Consider the following 17702-nt stretch of genomic DNA (forward strand, 5'->3'; position numbering starts at 1 on the left):
TGGAATCACATTCTATAAAATTCAAACGCGTTATGTGTGGCTTCATGGTCTTATTCAAATGGTAGCTAATCAATTTCCTTCTTCTCGTATAATTGGCGAATCAACGATATAATTTATATGTTCACGTAAATTTTATAATTTTTATTCATACTTTATATATAATAATAGAATAGTTATAAGTATATGATTATTATTATGTAAATTTTACCTAAATTTCATAGTAATTCTTTCTAATTACACTATATTCTTACTTTTTAAAAATTACTCGAAATTCTTTTTTTTTTGGAATCCGGATATATCACGTACATCCTGATACATCATGTAAATTAATGTATCTGACCGATTCATCGCATAAAGTGATGTGTCCAACGTCCTTATACATCACGTAAATGATATATCCGATCAATACATCGCGTAAAGTGATGTATCGGACCAATACATCGCGTACAATGATGTATCAGAGAATAGAAAAGAATAGAAATTTTTGTAATTTTTTCAAATGATAAAAATTTTTAAAAATATGATAAGATAAATTATGTATTTATGTAATTTTTCCTATTATTATGATAGTATATTAATTTAAAGTTATTATATAAACTCATAAAAATTATAAATTCTGAATGATACTCGACCTTAGTAGAGGTTATAATTGAGGAAATAAGAAGGCGAGGAAGGAGCCCATGCAATTATAAAGATAGGAGCATGACATTGTTGACCTTTTTATGTCCTATACCATATAGTTAGATATAGTAGAGTTACAAGTGTCAGTAAAAAAAATGAGCAAGTTATTGTTAGGTTCAGAAAGCAACAAGACTTACAAAAAATCGAGAGAAGTCGTTTGTTTTACGATATATTTAATGTAATTTTATAAGAATTATTTAAGTAAAATAGCATATACGTAAGTTTTATTATATTTTGAAAGGTAAAGAGGCTATTAAAAAATTAAAAAAAATGCTATGATAAATGAGAAAATTATCACGAATAATATAATATTGAGTACTCTATAATATTCTTAATCCTAAATTCTATGCTTATGATATACATAGCTATTATATATACTCTTGAAGATTGCATAATGAGAACCCTTTTCATGTTAGGTAAAGAGTTTCTCGAATCTACATACGTAGCTCACCTACTTTAAATTTTTTTTAAGACTGGAACAAAATACTCTTGGATTTTCTACAAAGAATATATATAGTCAAATGTTGCATAAACGTTAGGCAAGTAATATTTTTTTTAAAATTACGGGTCATTTTTTAAAAATCCTGTCAAACTTGTCTTCATTCATTTTGACCAAAACTTTTTTAAAAACATAATATAGAATTTGGCCTAAAATTTGCAGCCTAAGAATATACGGATGTTAGTGTGTGAACATTTTAACATTTTATTAAATTGCAATTTTAGCAATTGTCCATTGATGACATTTAATGTCATCTTTATTATTCTTTCTTTAGTGCATAAAAATGTCTTTCATTATCATCTTTATTTAGTGCAAGACTAAATCATTCCATTATGTATTTTTAATTTAATTATCACTAATAAGTGGTGCACTAAATCATATTATTATGTATTTTTAATTTAATTATCACTAATAAGTGGTGCACTAAATCATAATGGTGCACTAAATCATAATGGTACACTAAATGATGATAATGATGGCATTCTATTATTTTTTCATCTTTGTATGATTTTCTCTCCTATAAATAGAGAGGTCTTCTTTGTTTTGAAGGGAGAATAAGAGAAGAAAAAATTGAGAGAGTTAAGTTTATATAAAAAAGAGAGTTCTTATTAGTTGAAGAGAGGTGTTCTTTGTGTAGAGCTTTAAACTCAACTCTTGTCCAGAGTTTGTTGAGTTACATTTTTGTGATAAGGCTGTTGTATCCTGGAGGGGACAAGTCAAGAGGACTACTGCTGGACCAGTGAAACGATTTACTGCAGTGGGCTTGAATCTCCTTAAAGAGAGCGAGATATCCGCGCCTCAGCCAAGAAGTGAAGTTAATTTCTTCATTTTATTTTTTAATTGTAATTTGTAATCTTATAATTTCTCCAACAATTTTAAGGAGATTCAATATGGCTACAATTGAAAAATCCGCGGATATCAAGATGGGAGATCTAAACAAACCATTTCGGTTTAATGATAATCATTTCAAGAGATGGAAGGGTAAAGTACTTTTCTACTTAAGTCTTCTCAATGTTTCATATGTGTTGACTCAAAAAAATCCTAATAAAGTTGACATCCTCTCCATGGATAACGATGAACTAATTTCTCATCAAGAGAAAGTGGAAAAGTACAATAATGATTCCTACAAGTGTCGGTATTATATTCTTAATTGTCTATCTGATAATTTTTATGATTATTATGATAGAACTTACTCTAGTGCAAAGAAAATATGGAAAGCATTGCAGAGTAAATATGATACCGAAGAAGCTGGAGCGAAAAAATATGCTGCTAGTCGATTTTTTCGTTTCCAAATGGTGGATGATAAATTAGTGATAGACCAAGCTCAAGATTTTATAATGATCGTTGGAGAGCTCAGGTCTGAGGAAGTCAAAATTGGAGACAATCTTATTGTTTGTGGCATAATAGACAAACTTCCACCTTCATGGAAGGAGTTTCAAAAAACTATGCGCCACAAACAAAAGAAAACCTCTCTTGAGACTTTGATCATGAAAATCCGCATGGAAGAGGAGGCAAGGGGCCAAGATGCACTTTTACAAAATGAAGAGAGCAACATCACAACGAAGGTAAATTTAGTTACTTCAAAATATATTACTCCTGAATCTAACAAAAATACCTCTTTGAAGCCTAAGAAGAAAAAGTTCAAGAAAAATAATGGTAGACTTTCCAAGAAAAATAATGGTGAAAATAGCCAAGCACAAAATCAACAAGTTTATGATAAAGGACCGTGCTTTGTCTGTGGCAAGAGTGGGCATATTGCTCGATTTTGCAGATACCGGAAACGTGGTCCTATACCTCAGGCAAACGTTACCGAAGAGCCTTTTGTGGCAATGATTACAGACATAAACATGGTTGAGAATGTTGATGGATGGTGGACTGATTCTGGTGCAAACCGTCATGTCTGTTATGACAAAGATTGGTTTAAAAAATATACTCCTTTTGGAGAGCCCAAAACCATCATGCTCGGTGATTCTCATACTACTCAAGTGTTTGGAACGGGAGATGTCGAATTGTGTTTTACCTCTGGAAGGATATTAACTTTGAAAGATGTACTTTATACTCCTTCCATGAGAAAAAACTTGATGTCTAGTTTTCTTCTTAATAAAGCAGGCTTTAAACAAATTATTGAATCTGATCAATATGTAATTGTGAAAAAAGGTATTTTTGTGGTAAAGGGGTATGCTTGTGATGGGATGTTTAAACTGAATGTTGAAATGAATAAAATTTCTACTTCTGTTTACATGCTTTCTTCTACTAATTTTTGGCATGCTCGTTTGTGTCATATTAATGATCGTTATGTTGGAATCATGAGTAATTTAGGATTAATCCCAGTGATTAAAAAGAATTTTGAAAAGTGTGAAGCTTGTAGTAAAGCAAAAATCACTAAAAGGCCTCATTTTAAAGTTGAAAGAAAAACTGATTTATTAGAATTAGTTCACACTGATATTTGTGAACTTGGAGGAATTTTAACTCGTGGAGGAAATAGATATTTTATCACTTTCATTGATGATTTTTCTAAGTTTACATATGTTTACTTAATGAAAAATAAAAGTGATGCTTTTGAAAATTTTAAATTTTTTCTCCATGAGGTTGAAAATCAGTTTGGGAAGAAAATAAAAAGAATTAGAAGTGATAGAGGCCGTGAATATGAGTCAAATGAGTTTAATTCTTTTGTTAGATCATTGAGAATAATTCATGAAACTACTCCTCCTTATTCACCTTCATCTAATGGTGTAGCGGAAAGGAAAAATAGAACTTTGGTTGAATTGACTAATGCCATGCTTATTGAGTCAAATGCACCTTTGAATTTTTGGGGTGAAGCTATTTTGACTGCGTGTTATGTGTTAAATCAAGTGCCTCATAAAAAGACTAAACTAACACCTTTTGAGTTGTGGAAAGGTCATAAGCCAAATTTGGGATATCTAAGAGTTTGGGGTTGTCTAGCCTTTGTGAGGCTAATGGATCCCAAAGTTACAAAATTGGGTAAGAAAGTTACTACTTGTGCTTTTCTTGGTTATGCTTCAAATAGTACAGCCTATAGATTTTTTAATCTTGAAGATAAAATTGTAATAGAATCAGGTGATGCTATTTTTCATGAAAATAAATTTCCTTTTGATTCTAAAAATAGTGGGGGTCAAAGAATTGAACAAAATATTTTATCACTACCTAGTTCTTCTTCTTCCATTTTAAAAAATAAAGAAATTGATGATTTTGAGGTAAGAAGAAGTAAAAGAGCTAGAGTAGAAAAAGATTTTGGGCCTGATTTTTATGTTTTTAATGTTGGAGATGACCCTTTCACTTTACAAGAAGCTTTATCTTCGTATGATTCTATTTTTTGGAAAGATGCTGTAAATGATGAAATGGAATCACTAATTTCTAATAAAACTTGGAAGTTAGTTGATTTACCACCAGGTTGTAAAACAATTGGTTGCAAATGGGTCTTACGAAAAAAATTAAAACCAGATGGATCAATCGATAAATATAAGGCTAGACTAGTTGCTAAAGGGTTTAAGCAACTAGAAGGCCTAGAGTTTTTTGATACTTTTTCTCCGGTAACAAGAATTACATCCATTAGACTTTTAATTGCTATGGCTGCAATTTTTGATTTGCATATTCATCAAATGGATGTAAAAACTGCTTTTTTAAATGGAGAACTTAATGAAGAAATTTATATGGAACAACCTGAAGGTTTTGTTGAAGCAGGCCAAGAAAGCAAAGTATGTAAACTTACTAAATCCCTATATGGCTTGAAACAGGCACCAAAGCAATGGCATGAAAAGTTTGATTCCTGCATGATTGAAAATGATTTTAAAACAAATGAGTGTGATAAGTGCATATATCATAAGTCTTGGAATAATACACATGTTATTATTTGCCTATATGTTGATGATTTATTGATCTTTGGCTCGAATATGAATGTTATTGATGATACTAAGAACATTCTTAGAAGCCATTTTGATATGAAAGATCTTGGTGAGGCAAATTTTATTCTAGGAATAAAAATTACTAGAACATGTGATGGAATTTTCCTTGACCAGTCACATTATGTTGAGAAAATTTTAAAAAAATATAACTTTCTTGATTGCAAGCATGTTTTAACTCCTTTTGATTCAAGTGTACACTTGTTTCCTGTTCAAAGTGAAATTGATGTGATAAATCAAAAGGAATATGCTAGCGTAATTGGAAGTTTGAGATATGTGACTGATTGCACTAGGCCTGATATTGCATATGCAGTAGGAGTACTTAGCAGGTTTACTAGCAAGCCAGGTAATGAACATTGGCATGCTATAACAAGAGTTATGAGATATTTAATTGGAACAAAAACTTGTGGTTTGTTCTATAAAAAATATCCTGCTATACTTGAAGGCTTTTCTGATGCAGATTGGAACACTTTAGCAGGTGATTCCTGTTCTACCACTGGTTACATTTTTACATTGGGTGGTGGTGCTGTTTGTTGGAAATCAAAAAAACAAACTATAATTGCTAACTCTACCATGGAGGCTGAACTAATTGCTTTAGCTTCAGCTAGTGAGGAAGCGAATTGGTTAAGAGATTTATTATTTCAAATACCTTATTTTGAAAAACCAATTCCTCCAATTTTAATTCATTGTGATAGCACTGCAGCAATTGGTAGAGTTCAAAATCGTTATTACAACGGTAAATCCAGACCTATAAGGAGGAAACACAGTAATGTAAGATCATATTTGACAAGTGGTACCATTAATGTTGATTATGTCAAATCTTGTGAAAATCTTGCAGATCCTCTTACTAAGGCCTTAACAAGAGAAAAGGTCTGGAGCACATCGAGGGGGATGGGATTGAAGCCTATAAATACATGAGTCATATATGAGGAAACCCAACTTGGAGACTAGAGATCCTATAACCAGGTTCAATGGGAAAAACGAATCATATGATGACTTGTTGTGAAAAAAATGCACTATTTTTATTCCCTCCCTATGATGTGAGTGCATTGTTTCCTGTAGTGAATTGAGGAGGTTGAGTTTTAAAAACTCTTAATGAAAATCTGTAGCCCGTATGGGTGGAGTGTTAAATTTACAGGAGCACTCTTGATAGATTTCACCTATGTGAGTATGGAAGTAGGCCGCTTCCTATGAGAATTAGGCTTATTCTCAAAAGCACTCATAAAACCGGGATAGCACAAGGCCGTAATGTGCTGGCTTATAAAGCTCGTGACAATACCTTGATTACTATGTGTGAGCAGTAATATTTTATGTCCCTTAAGCAGTCATAGTTCAAGTCTGAGACCACTACGACTCTGGAGTAAAAGTTATTGTTTCACTAAGTGGAGGTTCAATGCAGAGCACACCTTCATTATGTATAGTAATCTTCCTTCAACTGATAAACTCTCTTATACAATATTAAAATGAGTGGGGGATTGTTAGTGTGTGAACATTTTAACATTTTATTAAATTGCAATTTTAGCAATTGTCCATTGATGACATTTAATGTCATCTTTATTATTCTTTCTTTAGTGCATAAAAATGTCTTTCATTATCATCTTTATTTAGTGCAAGACTAAATCATTCCATTATGTATTTTTAATTTAATTATCACTAATAAGTGGTGCACTAAATCATATTATTATGTATTTTTAATTTAATTATCACTAATAAGTGGTGCACTAAATCATAATGGTGCACTAAATCATAATGGTACACTAAATGATGATAATGATGGCATTCTATTATTTTTTCATCTTTGTATGATTTTCTCTCCTATAAATAGAGAGGTCTTCTTTGTTTTGAAGGGAGAATAAGAGAAGAAAAAATTGAGAGAGTTAAGTTTATATAAAAAAGAGAGTTCTTATTAGTTGAAGAGAGGTGTTCTTTGTGTAGAGCTTTAAACTCAACTCTTGTCCAGAGTTTGTTGAGTTACATTTTTGTGATAAGGCTGTTGTATCCTGGAGGGGACAAGTCAAGAGGACTACTGCTGGACCAGTGAAACGATTTACTGCAGTGGGCTTGAATCTCCTTAAAGAGAGCGAGATATCCGCGCCTCAGCCAAGAAGTGAAGTTAATTTCTTCATTTTATTTTTTAATTGTAATTTGTAATCTTATAATTTCTCCAACAACGGATAATAATCAAATCATCAACACATGTTTACTTGCATCTCTCGTGGAACATACTTTGTTACAATTATTTGTTCGAAGCAATACCCCCCTCCCCCCCCCCCTCAATTTTGCAATTTAATGACAAAGATATTTCAAACTTTTAATTTTGACTTGAAACCTCTTCGGATGTATTCAATATGTAGGAAAATATTTTTATTAGATAAATTAGTTTTTTAAAAATTAAAAAACTGACTGACATTTTATATTAATTGTGTTCTCTCCGCTCTTAATTTAACACGCCAAATCGTCTTCGCCGCCAACCCCAAATCCCATTATCCCTACAACTCACTCCCCTAGACTACCCCGTAACCTTCACCCCAACCTCCTATAGTATTTTATCTCAAGTATATACAAATACATTAGGTTAATATTTTTTTATTACGTATCCAAGAAAATAATAACTAAATATCTCTCTTCACTTTCTCTACTAAATAATTACATATGAAAATTCTGAAAAGATCGTGTAACCTAAATCGTTCATGATTATGCTTTTTTCTTTATTAGTCCACAAAAACAAGTAAAATAATCATGATTATTTTTGAGAAAGACTTTGTGTTAGATGATTTAATGTTAAAGAAAATAGTTCATCTGCTCCACCAATGAATATATATAATGTTCTTTTATGTTGAAAAAAGATGAAAGGGAAAGATTAGACATTTTTAATGGCATATTAGTGTAACGTTTATGTTAATTATAATGACCAAAAAGGGATTGGTGCGCAAATTGACCTGTCCTTGTGGGTCTAATTTATACATCATTTGTCACTGGCTTACCAAGTCAAAATGCATTTAATTATGTTCGTTCAACAATATTTAAGTTTTTTGTTTCCCCATTTTTCAAATTCTCTTTGCTCAGTGATTGGTGAAGGAAGGAAAAAATTATCTATATATCAGAGAAAGATCTTTAGTGAAATTGGACAAAATGTCGAAAGTAGATATTTAATTAGTGTGAAAGTCTTAGCATACTAACTAATTTTAAGTTACAAATAACTTATCGGAACTAGTAGCTTCTATTTAGTTAGGTGATTAATGGATTGTTAGGAGCTAAGTTATTAATTCTTGGTAATATTATGTTTGGTTAACACAGTTAATATGACATTTGATTTGTAATTTAAAAATACACATAATTAATACATGTAAAATTATGAGAAATCTAATTAAACCTGGTATAATTAATTTTTACAGATAAAAATTATATAAATTCTTTCATAACTAATTGATATATCACTAATATTGGTAGATTGAATGATGCAACCTAGTCAAACTTGAATGATGAGTTACTAATTTATAAGACCTTTTTCATGAGTCAAGGAAGGATATATTAGTTATAGTGCTAGTTCAAGGAACAATTTTCTGGTGGGAGTGGGACAGTTATCTATATGTACCCCCCCACCCCGGTTCTGTTCTTCAAAAAAAATAACTTTATTTAAAAAGATTGGAAATTGATTAGATATTATCAACATCATGGAGTGAAGTCTTCTTGGATGTCAGGTCATGTAGGGTCACATTTTTATATAGGAAAATCAAGATTATTTATTTATAAAATGATATTGTTTACTCTAATATTATAATTAATTATTTACTTTTTAAAATTTTGACATCGATCGCTTTGCAATTGTTTTTTCGTACGATTACTGTATAGGAGACCCACAAAGAAGGAGGGCATGACAATTGACAATAACCTTAGATTCTCTATGCCACTGATTGTTCACGACAAATAAATAATAGTAATAATAACAATAATACTAATAATAATAGAAAACGTAAAAAGATTAAATTCATTGAACCTGTCATTTTCTGAGTTGTCTGTCATCCTCTCTTCTGAAAGAAAAAACAAATTGCCACGGCTTGACGTGGAAGGCCAAAACAACATATGCTAACTTCTTATTTAGCGTTTAACGTTTGACCATAAATTTTGAAAAATCATTTTTCAGTCAATTTTTGAGACTTCATTTCATGAAACTTAAAAGAATAATTCGTAAATTGCACATTCAAACACAATTTCAATACTCAAATTTTCGAGTTTCAACTTCAAAATTTATGATCAAATAAAAATTTATTATCCTAGTGTTTGAAGCATCCAACCATTTCATGAATTTTCAGAATTTTTTTAAGGGTTTCTTATTAAAATTTCAGATGCTATCATCTTATAGGAAATAACAAGATCATCTCACAAATACTCAAAAATTCATACCTAAAGCAAGTTTTCAAAAAATCCCTTGAATTTTAACGGCATTCTTGTTTTGTGATATAAATTAGATTCATTTTAAAGTGTCACTAGCAGAATTTTCGACAGAATTTGTCGGAAATTAACGTCCATCAAAATTTCACATTTTTAGTAATTAGTTAAATGTCATGTCAGAGATGGATAGTGCAATTGCCTCCAAGTTTTTCATTCTTATCGGCCATAAGGTAGGAATTTAATTTGGTCCTTCAAATAATAATTTTATAAAGGCGCAAAACATATTGCATATTTTGCTTTGATTTTGACTAGAGAAGGTTCTTATGTCACGTGCTATTAGTTTATATAAGAGTGATGACATTAATCCTTTACTCTGCGTGACAATTTCTTGAAAATATAATATCGCTTAATTTTCCTTTGACATAGTTAATACCTACTTATGAAATTTTCCCAATAAAAATGCAATGCCAATTTGTATATGGCCCTGTAAAGGTTAAACGATCCAACTGACACTAACCCAATCTATAATGAGGCCTAAAGCCCATTCTTTTGTCCATTTTAAGACAATCTTTGACTTATTTACACATATGTCCATTTGAGACTATCATTTAAAATTTGTCCTATTTTTGTGCAAATAAGCCTTTGAAAAATTATTCCTTCGGTCCGTTTGCCTAGAGTATCCACTATGTTCGCAAAAACGTATACAATTTCAATTTTTCTCTGATATTTTCTCATAAGATTATATCAGTTTTTTAAAAAGAGACTTTTTGAAAACTTAGGTCTAAAAGATTGAAAAGTTGCAAAGAATTGTTTTTTATTTACTAAATAATTATCCCCAAAAGACACAATTGTCTAAAATTTCAGTGCCAAATATCCAACTCTTTTCGGTATATTGGCCCTATAATCAATCAATAGAAACTTATATAAATAGCTACATTTGAGGGGTTATTGAAATTGAATAGCTATAAGTATCATATTTACTAATAATACCTACATTTTCTATCTAAAAATAGCTGTATGTATGTATATATATATATATATATATATATTTTTTTTTTCATTTACAATTATTAATATATTATGCATTACTGTGGTAATATCAGTTACAATAACTAATTCCCTATAATTATGTCCCTAAATCTCTCAATTTCCCATTGTTAATAACGATTACTAACATAGAAATATATGTCACATCCTATTAAACAAACTGATTTAAGGAATACTTTGAATTCAAGTATCCACGTATATGCTAATGTATTAGTATATTAGATATGTTAAAGTATAAGTATATCAGTATATCGAATAAGTTAAAGTATCAAAATATCAAACATCTTAAAGTATTAGTATAAATAAGTTAAAGTATCAACGTATCAAACATGTTAAAGTATTAGTATAACAAACAAGTTAAAGTAGTATTATAACTTACAAATTAAAGTAGACATGTTAAAGTATAAGTATATCAGTATACCGAATAAGTTAAAGTATCAGAATATCAAACATATTAAAGTATTAGTATAACAAACAAGTTAAAATATTAGTTTAACAAACATGTTAAAGTGTTAGTATATCAATCATGTTAAAGTATAAGTATAAGTATATGAGGTTATAACTTTACGTGCACTCCCAATAGGATTTTATCCATATCCAGGGCTCAAGCTCGAGACCTCTGATTAAGGGTGAAGCGGTTCCACCGCTACACCACAATTCATGTTGATTAAAATTATGTGTGTTTTTTTAATTTCCCACCTGATGTCTGGAACCCGTAAAGATTTTTTTTTTTTTATACAAATAGTATTCCAATCAATTTGACTATACAATGATGGAGAAAAAGAAAAAGATGTGATTTTTCTAAAATAAGTTATGAAAATGACTGACACTTGTGAGAGATTTGGATTGCAAATACAACATTAAAGTGAAAACTGAATAATTCCATAAAAAAAAAAAAGCAAAGGAGGCAAAGAATGAAAAGATATGTTATCTTGATATAGAAATAGAAAGCATTGGAGTGGAAAAATGAAAAAGAAAGAGAAAGCATTGAATACAAAGTAACAAACCTATTGAATAAGCGCGTGGAAAAAGGGTCCATACTTATTAGGGGGGTAGGATTAATTTTTGTTTTAATATTTGATTATCAATATATAGAATTAAAATAAATAGTTATTATGGAATATTAATTGATTTTTTTATTTATATTATAAGTATATTCATATAATTTTAAAAAGGTAAATTATAGCTATTTAATTTATATATGTATTAATGTTTGCTGAATCCTGTAATTTTTCCATCAATCAATTAGCTCTAAATTGGGTCGGAGCCCAATCCTCAGTGTCTTAAAGCCCATTTTTTTTGTCCATTTTAGAGACTTGTAACCTCTAACATAAAAAAATAAGTTTCGATATCTACCATATCATGTCTACCCCGAAAGAATATACTAATAACAAAATTGAGTGTTTTTATTTACGTATTAATTTTCTTTATATAAAAACTATAACTAGGTTAAAAACACAGGCTAAACCGGAAGGTCGAGCAAGATTTTCTGTTGCAAATGTAAACTCGTTCCAGAAACTGAATAAATTGTTTACCAAAATAAGAAAAAGGAAAAATATAATTTTCTTCTTAATTTAGTTATTAAAAATCAGTAATAAATCTTTCCCCCCAAAAAATAAATGGAATTCTTGGCCCAAATCTAAATCCTTCATAATACAGTAATGCTGGTGACAAATTAAAGAAACAAGTCCTTGGAAGTTAAATGCTACATATGTCCGTATAATTTTTTTTTGATAATTTTACTTAATAGGATATATAGTTACCCCCTAAACCAAAAAAGTATTAATGTTATTTACAATATTATCAGTGGATTTGATGGTAAATTCATCTATTAGGTATGTAATCATGAAAAGGCCAAAAAGAGATCATGTATAAATCCAAAAATGGAAAAAAAGTCCAAAAAAAGAGGTAAACACACTAAATTTAACAAAAAAGGTACCTTGACTGTATTATTTTACTAATCAAATATTTAAACCCCATTTCATTTATATAATCTTGGGTTTTCAGAGAGATTAGAGAAAATAAAAAATAAAAATGGTTTCATTAGCTTATGCAATTTTTGGTGTGTGTTTTCTAGTATACTTTAGTATAGCTAATGCCAAATATTATCATTCACAATTGAAGTACTTTAATGTCAAGGATTATGGTGCAATTGCTGATGAGAAGAGAGATAATAGTCAGGTTTGCTGTTCTTGTTTGTATCTATTCTTGCAAAGTGAAAACAACGTGACTTTCTTATGTTCTAATTAAAATTTTAACTTTAGGTCACTAATTTTATTGAAACGTCCTTGATTTTGTAACTTTTGCAGGCGTTTCTTAAGGCGTGGTGGGATGCTTGTCAATGGAAAGGAAGGAATGTGGTTTATATTCCATATGGAACTTACAAGTTAAGAGAAGTTTCATTTGAAGGTCCATGTAATGGTATGATGATATTTGTAATAAAAGGTGTTCTAAAAGCTCCAACACATCTACCATTGTTCAGTACAAACACTTGGATTGGTTTTCGTTACATAGATAGGCTAGTTGTTAAAGGTGGTGGCTATTTGGATGGACAAGGTGCTGCTGCTTGGCCATATAATGATTGTTCAAAAAACCCCAAATGTATGCCTCTTCCTGTGGTAAGATTTCCCCTTTCTCAATTATTTCTTTAGAGTTGTCTTGTATCTGTGTTTGAAGTTATTAGCGCCTATCTCGTAGAATTAATCGAAATATACTTACAAGCTTGCCCAAATATCATGATTATCGTTTTTTTTTTCATTTTCTAAAGTGGTGAACTGATTTTGAATTGAAATGCATTCTTGTACAAAGAAAATATTTGGAAGTATGTTTTTTAGTTCCCTGATTTTTAGTTCTAGAGTCTATTGGGTTAGCTGATTGAAAATAGCGTGTTGATAAATACATTTAAGTGCTGAAATCAATTTTATAAATGAGCTTAATTTTACTTATTCTTTTTTAACAAAAAGTTACAAATTAAAAGTTTCTTTGTTAGAAAAGGACGAATGATGGATATGGAATGGAGAGGAAATTAAGGGTTTTGTTTTGAAAAAGTTTTTTTTTGAGAATTAAATAAAATAATTTTTTTTTATCAAATTAAAAGTGCTTATAAAATAATTTATTAATTAGGGGTGACCAACTTATGATTTTTGACTGATTTTGACTTATAAATATGTTATGTGTTTACCAAACGCATAAATAAGTTTTGACCAACTTACAAGGTTAGTCAAAATTAACCCTCTAATTGACATCCTTATAATTGGGAATTATGTCTACTCTTAATAGCAAATGACATTTTGGAGTATTTGACCAGTGTGAAGTCATTAAATCATTTCCTTTTTCTCCTTACATTTAATTTACCTTGTTAGGACTAAGATCTTCTTATAATTGAGATTCTACAAAATCCCACTAAACATGCTACTATGATTATGTTTTTAATTTCGAAAGTGTTTTTAAGATAAGGTTATAAACTAGACATGCTACTATATGATTATGTTTCTTATTATGTAAGTGTTTTTAAGGTAAAGTACTAATTACTAGTACTGGTAATAGAATTTTCACACAATTCGAAACTTGAGAATATTAAATTAGTCCAAGGAACGTTTTATTTGACCATGACTAAAGAGCAATAAACACAAACCTAATTACCACTATTTTAGAGGTAAAAAGATTGTTTTCATAGATCTAAGAAAAACAATCCAAAATAGTATAGAGAAAGAAATAACGGAAATAAAGACAAGAAAATATAACTAAAGGTTCTCTTACCCCATCCTACCAAATTTTTTTTTACAAAAATACAAATAATCATCTCTTTGAAACATAATTGTACGTCACCACACCAAAAATGATCTTTAACGGTAATTAATTAACGACAATAGCTTAATTGTCTCTAAATATATTTTTTTAGAGGTAATTAGCACTCTTTGTAAATGTCCATAAGGCCTATAGCGATATTGGATCCAATGACAATTAACTAATGCCGATAAAAGTTTTAGCCCTCTTTGTTAATGTGTATATTTATTGCCACTAAAAGTGGTTTTTGTTGTAGTGTTTGAAGATTCGATTCAACATCTTGTAATTCTCTTTCTCATTTCCTTTTTCGACCAAAAAACAAGTTTTAATTTTTGAGGTGTAAAGTTACTCGTTTAACGTTTTATATGCTGGTTGGAGGTAACATGTAGTCGCGAGGATAATTTAGGTGTGCTCAAGCTGACACCGACTCCACAACTCTTAAAAAAAATATAAGTATCCAACAAGCTTCCTGTTTCAATTGACTTTCTGATTTTAGATGTTGCATTTTTGTTTTCATTCTGATGTTACATTTTTGTTTTTCGTAATGTACTTAACTAGACAATGAGATTGGACTTTGTGACGAATTCAAGAATCCATCATTTGAGATCAATCAACAGCAAGAACTCCCACATAAACCTCTTTGCCTGTGACAACATAAACATAAGTTTCGTACGATTAACAGCTCCAGATGAAAGCCCCAACACCGATGGCATTCACATTGGATTATCAACCAACATCAAAATTTCAAAAACCGTAATTCAGACAGGCGATGACTGTATTGCCATGGTTACTGGAAGCAGAAACATCGACATTTCCAATGTTGCGTGTGGACCTGGTCATGGAATTAGCATTGGTAGTCTTGGTAGAACCCCTGGAGAAGTTGTTACAGGGATAAATGTGCGAAATTGCACATTTATTGGTTCTCAAAATGGTGCAAGGATCAAAACTTGGGCACCTTCATTGTCTAGTGTGGCTTCTGATATATTTTTTGGTGACATTTACATGGAAAATGTCCATAATCCGATATTAATCGATCAACAATATTGCCCAACTTCTTCTTGCAGCAACCTGGTACGTGTGATGGACACATTTCTTATAACAAATTATTCATTCAGAATTGAATTATTGAATCAGGTTGTTTTGTCAATGTTTTATAGGGACAGGACAACTCTAAAGTACAAATAAGCAATGTGACATTCAGTAACATATGGGGTACATCTAGTTCAAAGGTTGCAGTCACCTTAAAATGTAGCAAATTGGTGCCCTGTAAGAATGTGCAGCTTGACAATATCAACTTGAAATACCACGGACGAGGAGGACCAGCCACGTCTTCGTGTTTGAACGTGATTGGTGATTCGTATGGAAGACAATCTCCTCCTAGTTGTTTATGATCGCATTTTATTTTTCTCGATTTCATTTTCCCGTTGGTGTACTAGGCTAAAAAATAAACTCAGGATGTATAAATTAGTAGTATCAATTTTCCATAGGAAAGTTCATAAAGAAACAGAATTCTGCTTTCTCAAAACATGTTTCTGTTTTTTCATATTTGGATGCAATAGATTTGTTAAGTTTCAACAAATGTGATTAGTCTTTCCTCTAAAAGAGTCAGGGGGAGCTACTGTGTTTACCTACTGGTTTAGCAAAACTCAGTAGCTTCGACTTATTCAGAACCCATTAAACTGTCCTTTCTAAAATCCAGAACCAATAAACTCAGAATCTTGGTTTCACCTATGAAAGGTGGATAATTTAATTGATTAGATTATACTCGAATAGAAGAAAATAATCATACAACGATATGATGTTATTTTTAACGATTTTTTGTGTTAAATTTACCGATGACCTATAAAAATGGTCTTACAACTAAAAGAACATTTGTAACGGGACAATAGGAAAAGTTAGCATATCTAATACTCTGTTACTGTTGAAGTACAATTTGCCCTGTGATTTTCTTTCTCAACTAAAGGGCTTACAATAGAATTGAACTAAATAAAATTAAGTACTAGTACTATAAAAAATCAAATGTCTACATTTTATGATTCCTTTATTATTATTTTTTTTTCAACTTCAAACTCTTTAACTAATCTAGGACTTTGATAAAGTTCTTCCAGGTGCCCATGAATAAACCTCAGGATGCAAAGCACCATTAGTAATTACACTCTGTGGTAAGCCATAGATATCCGGAACATCGACCTGATGGCGTTGGTGAGTCTTCTGGTAATGTTGATTTTGAGCAGAAGTGACAGCAGCAGAAGCAACATGATCATCATCGTCTAATGGCAAGCGATCAAACGTTGCGTTCATGAACGTAGCAGCCATGATCACCACCGGTCCTGAGGCGATGAGTGCACCCACCACACCCCCACCTATTACCTGTCCCTGAGCCCCAGCTAAGTAAATTGTCAGCCCTGTTACCCCTGGTGGGGCTGGTGGTGGTAGGACTGACCCGAGTATCGAGAGGATTTCAAATCGCCCGTGTAGTGTCACAATGGACCCTGATGTAGCCGGTTGACGCAATGTCACGTTTGTCACGCACCCTGTCGCGCTCAACACGCATATCCCACGTTGCTTCCTCCTGGCGAAATTCACTAGGCTTTCGTTCACATCACACCCTGAATTTACCTCCATCGCGTGAGCTCTCAGGGCGTTTGCACTGTCCCTGGTGATGATGATCGGTGGTTTAGGCTTGTTCTTTGAGCCAGCTGGCCTGCCACGTGGACGTCTTACGGAATCACCCTCGTGTACCTTTGGTAATTTAGCAGCCAACATTAAGCCACTTGCATCAATTCCAGGCTTGTGGTTACCAATTGTGTCAATTTCTTGATTTTGGCTTATGGTCTCTTTGGTTACACAAGCCATTTGTCTTACTTCCACTTCCACTATTTGATTAGCAGAGATTAAAGAGAATACTAAAGATTTGGATTAAGAATCTGTGTTTAAGTAGGGGGATTTGGGGGTATAAATTTATTGAAGAACCAAAAAGAATGACTAAAGATTAGGAGATAGTTAAGTAAAGCTAATTAATATAGTATAAATCATTGGTATTTTAGTTTATTCATCCAATTCCTAATTCTCAACAGATCTCCCTTTCATGTTGATTGCCTTCACAAACATATAACCAATATCTGCCTTAATTATACTCTACTTGGTCCACACTACATTGCAGAAATTAAGTGTAACAGAATTCATAAACCTGCAAAGGTTATCTGCTAGATCTTTATCTCACGTACCAAACGACCCTAAAAGATCTCCCCATGTCAATCATATACTTTGGAAGGACACAAATTTAAGTACATTTACTTACCATAATGTCATGATTGAGTCCCAGCACTGCAATTTGAAGGAAGCATTTTGTATAGATATCTAAAAATTTATTTCCC

General features: G+C 31.3%; 2 protein-coding genes across 2 annotated transcripts; one reads left to right on the forward strand and one right to left on the reverse strand.

The window, feature by feature from the left end:
• The first annotated feature begins 2070 nt into the window (after nt 1-2070).
• Nucleotides 2071-15762, forward strand: LOC129891846 (exopolygalacturonase-like). The gene is made up of 7 exons (XM_055967325.1): nt 2071-2129; nt 2952-3145; nt 5546-5632; nt 12617-12720; nt 12849-13157; nt 14884-15396; nt 15483-15762. The coding sequence occupies exons 1-7, from the start codon at nt 2071-2073 to the stop codon at nt 15714-15716; spliced, it is 1500 nt and encodes a 499-aa protein (XP_055823300.1). The 3' UTR covers nt 15717-15762.
• A 449-nt stretch (nt 15763-16211) lies between these two features.
• On the reverse strand, nt 16212-17249 carry LOC129892222 (AT-hook motif nuclear-localized protein 16). The gene has a single exon (XM_055967780.1). It carries the CDS (start codon nt 17179-17181, stop codon nt 16408-16410), a length of 774 nt encoding a protein of 257 aa, XP_055823755.1. The 5' UTR covers nt 17182-17249; the 3' UTR covers nt 16212-16407.
• Between the last annotated feature and the right edge of the window lie 453 nt (nt 17250-17702).

Source organism: Solanum dulcamara, chromosome 6 (genome assembly GCF_947179165.1).
Source record: "Solanum dulcamara chromosome 6, daSolDulc1.2, whole genome shotgun sequence".
NCBI lineage: Eukaryota > Viridiplantae > Streptophyta > Magnoliopsida > Solanales > Solanaceae > Solanum > Solanum dulcamara.